At 39.3% G+C, this 10,374-nt stretch overlaps 1 protein-coding gene across 3 annotated transcripts; it reads left to right on the top strand.

Moving 5' to 3' along the window:
- Positions 1-6,728: 6,728 nt before the first annotated feature.
- Positions 6,729-9,118, top strand: LOC122034910. 3 transcript variants are annotated; one of them, XR_006126821.1, is made up of 3 exons: positions 6,729-8,262; positions 8,359-8,447; positions 8,723-9,118. XR_006126821.1 is itself a non-coding variant. In XM_042594268.1 (2 exons), coding segments are annotated over exons 1-2 (1,239 nt in total). In that variant the 5' UTR covers positions 6,729-7,024; the 3' UTR covers positions 8,360-8,620. The 3 variants fall into 3 exon arrangements, 1 of the variants encoding a protein (XP_042450202.1); XM_042594268.1 differs by lacking the exon at positions 8,723-9,118 and having other exon boundaries at positions 8,359-8,620; XR_006126820.1 differs by having other exon boundaries at positions 6,730-8,447.
- The last annotated feature ends 1,256 nt before the right edge of the window (positions 9,119-10,374 follow it).

Raw genomic sequence — 10,374 nt, 5'->3', positions numbered from 1 at the left:
AAGGACTATGGAAGCCTTGGGACTTAGTTTAAGAATTTATTAAGATTGTCATTTATTAAGAATGTATTAGATGAGTCATTTAGTCTTCCGCTGTTAGTTAATTGTATGTTTTTATTTTGTTTCCGCTATTCATTACTTGCATGATTTGATTTCATTAAACTGCGTGGTGATGTTATTCCTTTTGTGTGTTTGATATGTGTTCCAGCCGCCTGTGGCTGTGTATATTATGTTATGTATGTCAGTTTAAGGTCACCGATACAGGGGAGATTCTGCCGAAATTTTTCGGTAGGGTTTCCGTGTGATTTTTAATCATACCGGTTAAGTAGAGTTAGTAGTTAAGTAACGGTCATCCTTAGAGAGTAGTAGTAGTAAGAAGGGTGGTCGTTACAGTTGGTATCAGAGCAGGTCCCATTCTCCAGCATCACACATCAGCACCATCCTTGCCGTCTTCAAGTAAGAAAGTATTTAAGTTTTCTTTTATACTTTTCTTATTATTTGCAGTTTAGAATATTTGCTTAGAAATGTTTAAGTAAGATAGAAGTTCTTGATTTCTTTTGTTTACATATGTATATATGTCTAGAAAGCATAGGGACGATTTTAAGTTTCTTTACATAACTAAATGTCAAGAAGAGGACGCCCCCGTACCGTTAGGACCGAGCACAGGAGAACGAAGAGTCCAGAATAGTTTCCAGGACCCGATATGGACACTACAAAGTTGTAGTCATGCCATTTGGTGTGACCAATGCACCTGTGGTCTCCAGGGACCTTATAACAGGTCTTCCAAGGACTACTAATTGGTACGATGTGATAGGGGTGATAGTGGACAGTGAAGTTAAGAGACTAAGGAACAAAAGAGTATCATTAGTGGAAGTCATTTAGAACCAGAAGCATGAAGAAGTTACTTAGGAGCGTGAGGATAGTATGAGATAGGAATATTCGAAATTATTCTAAGTTCGAGGACGAACTTTTTATAAGGTAGGGAGGATTGTAACACCCCAAATTTCATGATTTGGAGTCCTAAAAGACCTTATTAAAATCTAGAAATGCTTTAGAAAAATTCTAGAGATTTTTAGGAATTTATAGGATATTTTTATGCAATTTTTGGAGGTCGTTTGGTATTTTTACTAAACGAAAGAAGTTTCGACAAAAAAATGTCCAAGCTGAGGCTTGAACCGGCAACCCCTGACCCGAGCAAAACCTGGCTAACCAATTGGGCTAGCAATTATTACTTGATTAAATAAGGATCGAATTGTATTTAAGTAATAAATAGTTAATAGCCGAATAAAAGGAGAATAAAAGGCTCGACTGGGGATTTGAACTTGCGGCCTTTGGCTCGATCAAATCCCGGCTGACCAAGTGATCCAGCCACCGGTTCTGTTTAGAAAAGGTAGAAAATTTTATTTAAGGAAGTTAACAGAATACCGGGTTATTAAAAGGAGAAACCCTTCTTTCCTCTTCTCCTCACACGGCGTCGGCGCGACTCCCTCTCGGGCGAAGACGCAGCAGGGGACCTAGGGCTTGGTCTCCGGCGTCGGCGAAGGGTTGTTTCCGACCGGTCTTCACCCGTGTGTGGCCACTCTGACGAGGGGAGCTTGGAAACACAAAGAGGTCGCCAAGAATTGAAGCTCCTCCGAAGCCCTAGTTGCCTCCTTTCGGCTGTGAGTCCAAGAACACGAAGGTAAGTTGCTACTCACCTGTGGTAAGAGTAGTTCCGGATTTTGCTTTCGTGTTTCCTTGTTTTTTTGAGTTTTGCCGTGAAGATTCTTAGTTTTCCTTGCTGCCGTGAACCCTAAAGAAAGAAGAGGAGGATTAGTTCAGTTTAAGCATGAAGGACAGATTCAAATTTAGGTTTTCTTTGTTACTTAATGGGCCTGATCGGATGATATGTAACCCTGCAGATTTAGTTATTTGTTGTTAGACAATGGGCAAGAAATGATTCCGATTTTAGATTTCTCTTGCATAGCAGTTACCGATCCTGTGTTGAGTTATTAGAGCATGAAATGGTTAAAATTGGAGCATGCAGTTTAGTTGTATTGAGTAACACCTTAGTTTAGATTCTTCCTTGCTGAAATGAATAAGAACAGCCTTGAGGTTTGCTATGTATTAGGATTGGTACAGTTTCTGTTCATTCCTTTAAATATGCAGTTTTAAACCCTTTGTGGCCAAGTAAACAACAAATGAACAGTTAGGGATGTTTGTTGGATAAGTATAGTTGTTGGTGGAATTGTAGCTTTGGGTTCATATTTTCTTGCTATTAGCAATACTGTGAACTGAGCTTTGCTTGAGTTGTATGATCAAACCAGGACCAGTTCTGTAGCTTGATAGAATGAACACAAAGGTCAAGATGATTAATCGAGTCTGTGAATTGTTTTCTTCGGACTTTGTATTGGAAATTCGGATAGATTTTTTATGTAGACTTTTCTAATTGGGATCCACCAAATGTAGTGCAGATTTTATGAAGTTTAGAATGCAGATTTCATTAAGTTTACAAGTGCAGAATTTTATTAGGCTTTCAAGTGCAGAAGTTAGTTAGTGTAGTGAGCAGATTTGATTAAGCTTGTATGCAGATTTGATTAAGCTTAGTATGCAAATTTTAGATAAGCTTATTATGCAGATTTTTATTAAGCTAGTATGCAGATTTTTGTTAAGTTAATATGCAGATTTTTATTAAGATAGTATGCAGATTTCTGTTAAGCAAGTGCAGATTTTGTTAAGCTAGTATGCATATTTTCGCTAAGCTATTATGCAGATTTTTATTAAGCTAGTATGCAGATTTCTGTTAAGTATTAGTGCAGATTTTTGATAACTATTGTATGTGCAGATTTCTATTGTATTCTATGCATGATTATGTGTTACATCGTTAGTTTCATTCATAGATGCATACGAAAGCTACCCTAACAGTATTTTGGGTTTAAGAAAAGTATAAGAAAGATAAAGAAAAGAAAGAAAAGGCCGAGGCCTTAAGTAAATCCCAAAGTCGAGACTTTAGGGATTTTGGCACACAAGGTGCTATTAAAATGCCAAGGCATTTAAAGAAGAAGTAATTAAGATTATAAGTATTTTACTTTTAAGAAGAGGCTAGTACCTGACTTCCGAGGTTGTCGTTAAACAAATCCAGGTGTCCAATTCCGAGGTCTTGGCCCTGGTAGACCGAGGTATGCTCTTTTAGGATTGGTGACTCGCTACCCCAACCTATTAGGGAACGTGCATAAGATGGTACTATGCCTGGGCCCAAGAAGAAGTTGATTATTATTTTGAAGTATTATAAGTATAAGTTTTTTGAAAGTTTTACATAAGTATAAAGTATTAAAGAATAAGTCTTTAAACAAGTGAAATAAGATTCAGAAGGTGTTTAGAATTCAGTAAGTTTAGTTCTTTATTCTACCATGTTTATCTAGTGGATGAGTAGTTTTCATGTTTACCTATTAGATGAGTAGCATGATTAGCGATTAGAATTACATGAGTAGATTTCTTAGCTTTTCTTTGCTATTAGTTTGACATGAGCAGTTATGTTTATGCTTTATTTCTTTTTAGAGCATAAAGTTTTTAGTTCTTTTCGTATACATGCACATTCGTGATTTTGTGAGTTAGATAGCGCTTACTAAGCATATTTTGCTTATAGACTACACTTCCTCTTACTGCAGATACAGGAAAGGAAAAGATATAGAAAGGAAGGCGACAAGGTGGCGCGGATGGTGTGTGATGCCAGGACTATGGAAGCCTTGGGACTTAGTTTAAGAATTTATTAAGATTGCCATTTATTAAGAATGTATTAGATGAGTCATTTAGTCTTCCGCTGTTAGTTAATTGTATGTTTTTATTTTGTTTCCGCTATTCATTACTTGCATGATTTGATTTCATTAAACTGCGTGGTGATGTTATTCCTTTTGTGTGTTTGATATTTGTTCCAGCCGTTTGTGGCTGTGTATATTATGTTATGTATGTCAGTTTAAGGTCACCGGTACAGGGGAGATTCTGTCGAAAGTTTTCGGTAGTGTTTCCATGTGATTTTTAATCATACCGGTTAAGTAGAGTTAGTAGTTAAGTAACGGTCATCCTCAGAGAGTAGTTGTAGTAAGAAGGGTGGTCGTTACATAAGTACACTATGATAGTTTTGATGTGATCAATCAAATCAATGTTAAGTCTTGTTATCTTTTGATGTCTTGTGTCTAAGTGTGCAGGAACTTAGGAGCACAGAAAGTCGAGCGAAAGATGCAACTAAAGAGAAAGACGATACGGGAGAGAGTCAGCGGACTTGGTGTGTTTGAGGCACGAGATGTTGTGGAAGAGTATGCTAGCGGACGAGAATGAGGCGCGCGGTGTTTTTGTGGGACGAGAATCTTGAGAGGAAGGTTGCTCAAGAAGGTCAGAAAATGAGTTCAGGTGAGCCCTATTCTTGATGGCCAAAATCACCCAAGCAAGACAAACCGGAGCGGAAGACCTAGACGAAAAGTCAACCTGAAGTTGACTGTGGTCTAGACGCCCAGAGCTATTCCGGGTGCCCGAACCAATCTAGTCCAACCGGGGCACCTTGGCAAGCCACCCCTGTTCGATGGTGGTCTGGATGCTCGGAGTTGTTCCAAGGGCCCATACTAGAGAAATTTATCTAGATCCAGCTGTTGCGATCTATTGCACCGTGGATAAAGTTTTATCAATACCCAGATGCCCGGAGCAAGGCTATAAATACAGTCCTGATCTTAGTAGTCAAAACAACACTTGTAAACAATCTTCTCTTTTGTTCTACTTTGTGATCTAGTACTTTAACTGCTATAAGAGGCCTCTCCGCCAGAAGGAGATTTGATAGTGAGCTTTTAACGTCTTGGACTAGAAATCTTCTGATTGCAAACTAAGTAAAAAGATTTGTCTCTACTTTCTTTCTTGTTAATTAGTTTACTATTAAACAAGTGTGTCTTAGTTTAGTTTGAAAAGTCGAGAAAGGTGTTTTGTTTGTTTTATATTGTGCAGGGCAATTCACCCCCTCTTGCCAACCACCAAGGGACCAACAAGAACTTCACAGACATATCCATATATGTACAAAATCATATGAAATCTTACAGCAAATTACTCTAATGAACTTGTTACCATAACTAGCATTCATATTTAACTCTCGATATCCCAATGTCTCCTGCTAGTGAGAAACAATTACTTGGCTGAACCAAGGAGTATATAACCCGTGCTAGTCTTACAAATTAATGATGTCCAAATGCATTAATTCGACGATTAGGAAAATTCCAATACATTTATAATTGCACATATAGAGATAATCACAAGCTGTGATATAATCACAAATTCTGTCATACTATGAATTATATTGTAGTCATTTAGTAAATGAATTTGAGAGTATGTAAACATATAATATGAACTCAAATAGTAAATTTATATTTATCAAATAAATATTAAACCATAAGACGATTGCGTTATGACATCCCTCAAAATCTAATAGAAATTTTATTGGAAGAATAAGTTTTAAATCCCAATGTGAGCCTAATATGAAATCATATCAGGTCTACGTAGGCCAAATATAAGCCTAATATGATTTCTTATTAGGCTCATGTTGGGATTTAAAGTTGATTCTTCTAATAATATTGTAACACCTCCAAAAAAAATCGAAATAAGTAATAGAGAACACGTTGGACTCATTGCAACCTCAAAATCTACAGGACATAAAATAGGTTTAATTGGACCTGTATAGGTCCACCAATCGATCAAAATGTACTGGTAGACCTAGACAAGTCCGATTAGACTCATTTTAGGTCCTATGAATTTTTGAGATTGCAAAGAGTCTAATAATGTCCATCATTGCTTATTTTGGTTTCTTCGAATGTGTTAAAATATTATTAAAAGAATCAATATTAAATCCCAACGTGTGTAATGTTGGGATTTAAATTTCAACAATTTAGTAGCTGCTACAACATGTATGTTGGATAAATTTTGAGATGCAATAACTTTTAATTCAGATTGAACTATAGGACACAATATATCAAATTGAAGATCTTTAAACAAACTTTGATTTAATATATTCTACGTCCCAAAATTTAATCTCGATAAAAATTTATGATTTTTTAAAGTTTAAATCAACAATAATGTTATTGTTGATTGTCTAAAATCAACACCATTGTATTGTGGTGCTAAATTTCAAAATTTAGCAACATAGTGGGTTGATTTTCTGTGTTATATTGTTGAATTTTGAAATCAATAATATTGTAGTGTTGATTTTCAAAATCAACACCTAGTTTGTTGTGTTGTTAATTTTTGAAATTCAGTAATACATGATTGATTTTTTATATTATTGTGTGGTACTATTTTTAAAAATCAACAACATAAAAAATTAATAATACAATAATATAGAAAATCAACCTTATATTACTAATTTCTAAAAATCAAGAATACCATTTTTTACCGTGTTACTAATTTTTACAATATTATAGACTATAAATTCTAAATTATTTTGTATGTTTGATTTTTGGATATCAGTAGTGATTTAGAATTTTTTTGGGTGAACAATAAAAAGGAGATAGAGATTCAGAACTTTTTTTGGATGCACATTTGAAAATAAAAAAAAATCATAATTTTTTCGAATGAATTTTTTTTTTGTTGTATATAATATGAACGTAAAAGGAAGAAAAAGACTATATTACGTGGGCAATTTTAAAACACGCGTAATAGGGAAAAACGCATATTCACTTGTTTGGTAAATCAACTTACTTTATTTAATTAGTTTAATTGGTAATTGATTGAGAGATTATAAATAATGTCGCAAACTTGTAGTTGAGAGGGTTCTAGAGAACCGGTGTTGTTTTCTTCCAAATGGTAATCTAAGGATGTTGGACCTAGTCGATAGAAAATTTTATCATCCTAGACTCAACATTAACTAACCCCGATTAATCATTTTTTTAGAACCGGCATTGTGATTTTCCGTCTCTCTCTTTTTGAGCTCATCGATCGAGCCGTAGATTCCTCCGTTTTCTTGGTCGTCAGCGGGAGATCGAGAGGAGGTAGCGGTGACTGCTCCTCTCTTCCTGGAATGGAGGAGAAGGGGCAGATGAGTGAGGTGCTCGAGGCGCTCGAGGTGCTCAAGAAGGCTTCCAAGGACATCGAGGCCAATCCTCATAAGGGCGGGGGCGGAGCCGGGGGCGGCGGTGATTGTGATTCGCCTTCCATGAAAGCTCTTCTGGAGCTTCAGACCGGCTCTGACGATCTCCTCTCTGGTGATCCATGTCTCTCCACGCTCTCCGACCTCCTTTCCCGCTTCAAATCGCTCGCTGCTTCCCTCGAGTCTAGCTCGTGCGAGAAAGGTAAGGGCGGGATTTGGGGATCGATTCTCCGACGGAGATCCGGCAAGAGCGACGAAATGTCGAGGGTGGCCGGATCCATCGGCGCCGAAATCCAGTCGTGGATCGACCGGGTCAACGCGGATCGGCTTGTCTCCGCCCTGCTGTCCGCCAACAAGCGAGACGAGGGGGAGCTGGTGCCGCTGCTTCGCGCCCTGGAGTCGCGCGTCTCCCTGGGCTTCGACCACGGCCTGCAAGATGTGCTCCTCCGCTACGGCGCCTTCGCTGCCGTGGAGTCCGCTCTTACGGACGCGCTGGCGCCGAAGCTGGTCCGCGAGCGCGCAGCGGCAGCGGCGCTCGCTCTGGTCCACTTCAACAAGGCCGTCTTTGTGGGTCCTGTTCTGATGGGGCCCACAGTGGATGCGATCGTCTCCATGTCCTCTACCTCCGTCGCCGCGCTGCGCGCTCTGAACGGGCTCATCGCTGCCATACGGAGCCCGCTGGTGGACGAGCTACACGCACAAGGGGCAATTTCGCGGCTGGTCGGCCTCCTCGGCAGCGGGGAGGGCAGCGGGGTCAGCGTGGAGGTGCGAATGCTGGCGCTCGACTGCGTGCTGGAGATCGGTTATTTCGGCCGGAAGGAGGCCATCGACGCGATGCTCGCGGAAGGGCTGATCAAGTGGCTGGCGGCGCTCCAAAGGTCGGACCTTGGAGGTACCCTTATCGAGATGGACGGAAGCGAGGGAGGGGTGACGGCGGGGTGGCTGTGGCACGGACGTGCCGTGGAAGAGGAACGGCGATTCCTGGAGGCGCGGCCTTTCGCGAGCTGTGTGGCGAGGTGGGCGGTGCAGGTGGAGGTCGGCGAGGGGCTGCGGCAGCGAGAGAGGCGGGATATAAAGCGGCAGCTGGTGTGGAGGGTGAAGGAGGCCGCCGCCTCCGAGGCGGAGGCCGCCACCGTGCTTTCGGAGGTGCTGTGGGGGTCTACCATATGGTAACAACACTCTACGTCACGTCGCACTTGCAGTAGTTGTGGACTTTGTGGAAGGATTATGTTTTCATTTGCATAATCTCGCTTCTTCCCTATCAGATAGCGTAGTGGGAAGAGAGGGACAAGTGCAAAGCCCACAGATAGATTAGTTTAGATTTGATCTGATCCGGCAGGTTTGTGCATATAAGGTAGTTATTGCTTTTTAACCTTTCCTTTTTAATTCGCCGTCTTCCATCTTGATTAGGATCTTTGTTAAAATTTCTCAACCCTTAAATTTTGGGTTTTAGCATAACAGAATGGTATTTACATTCACCATGTGAATCCAGAAAGCTAATAAGAACCAATATGCTTCAAGGAATAATGCATATGAGAGACTAGAAATCCATGTAGCTCAACATGCTCTGGAGTTATCATTCATGTGTTTCTCTCTAAGTTGATGTATATTATCTGATAAGTCTTTTAGGTTGTTCCAACTGATATGCCGTAAGGAGCTTGTCAAACCGGCTCTTTCAAGCTTGTGCTTACAATTGTTGAATTGGCAACTGACAAAAGTGTGATTGAAGGGGAAAATTTGAAAGCTTTCTTTGCCAACAGCTAGACAAAATATTCAACACTGGAACTCCTGGTTTGTAGCTGGATTCAAAATGAAGCATTTCCCTAAACTTGTTTCTGTTGCATTTAATGAAAAACTCATGGACAAGGTAACTTGTTTCATGAATCAGGAAGATTAGTTACAAATGAATGACTGTATCTGTACAAATAAATTCATCCAGTCACTATACTACTTTTGTAGCTTGGTTCTTTTTGTTCTTCTGCTAGACCTTTTTGTGCTGCTTCAGCTATGGTTGCAGGACAATAAAGAAACAGAAAATTTCTAATTTCGCTAATATGGATACTGAGGTGATGTTTCTCTTCCTCGCCTTTAAATTTACATGTCAGTGTTTATTTGTACTGGTATACGCATACAAGTATGAATCCAATCGCACTTGCATATGTGCAGTAGTCTATAGACTCTATACTGCTAATTTGATGTCTATGATTTATACTCCACATTTTTTTATTTGTCTGGACTTATCTGCACATATAAATTTAGAGTAAATTGACCATTAGAGCTATTGTAAGGTGACTAGAAGGCAGAGTTAGTGTTAAATGGAGTCCCAAAACTGGGATTTTTTTCATCTACTTGTGTCATCTTTTCATTGAATGAAACATGCATGAGGCTTATGATGTATCCTCAACTTTTTCGTCTTGGAAAACTGAGAGATATTGCTAATGTTGCATTCAATTTTTGTAAAGGATTCTGATAGAAAGCATATATGCTGAGAAATGGTTCTCAGTTTCAGTCATTTTCTTCATTGCTCAGCTTAATTATTCATACCACAAGCGTATGTAATAGAGGCTAGATCTGCTTTTATGGTAAAAGATAAAATGCTTCAACCAGATTCTGAAACAGGAACCGTACCGGGCAGTATATACTGGTCCTGGCAAATCCTGGAAGGAGGGCCATCCTATTTATTTGGTGGCATGTTGTGTACCATTTTTACTGCATTCTACCATCCAATTCTAATCTCCTGTTGAAGATTCTAATCATGAGAGACCAGCATGAGCTAATGTGACCATATTCTGTCCCTAAGAAAAAGTTAAAATCAATGTATTCGGCTCTTCGAACCGACTAAATATTCAGCTCTTTGAACCGATTAACTTCAGAGATGATTGATCTGGTTTTACGAAAAATTTTTACCGGTCATAAGGATATATCAAATAGTGTTAATGGAGGGATTGGTTATTATTTGGTGCAGATGTAAGCCAAGATTCTAGGAGCCTTGATTGAATCGGTATAGTTTCACATTTAATGCAATATTTAATGGAGTAGGGAAATGTCCTGTGGGTCCAGATTAAAAAAAAACTAGCAACGACCATGGGCATTTACTAGAAAATCTACTCTTATCACCAGCAACTGATGAGAGACAGGCGCATGATCTATAAACGGGCTCGGTGCAGCAGTAAAGGTGTTAGGGAGATCGTCGTTTGATTCTTTGCTGGAATATGTTAGAAAACTCAGATTGGATGGTCGTAGGTTGAAATATTTATAGGCGAAAAGGTCCATATATTCAT

This window comes from Zingiber officinale, chromosome 11B, assembly GCF_018446385.1.
Source record: "Zingiber officinale cultivar Zhangliang chromosome 11B, Zo_v1.1, whole genome shotgun sequence".
NCBI lineage: Eukaryota > Viridiplantae > Streptophyta > Magnoliopsida > Zingiberales > Zingiberaceae > Zingiber > Zingiber officinale.
This window is presented reverse-complemented; position numbering and strand designations above follow the sequence as displayed.

Excerpts from the sequence above, each read along its gene's own strand:
- LOC122034910 (XM_042594268.1), top strand. The coding sequence starts at position 7,025 with ATGGAGGAGAAGGGGCAGATGAGTGAGGTGCTCGAGGCGCTCGAGGTG.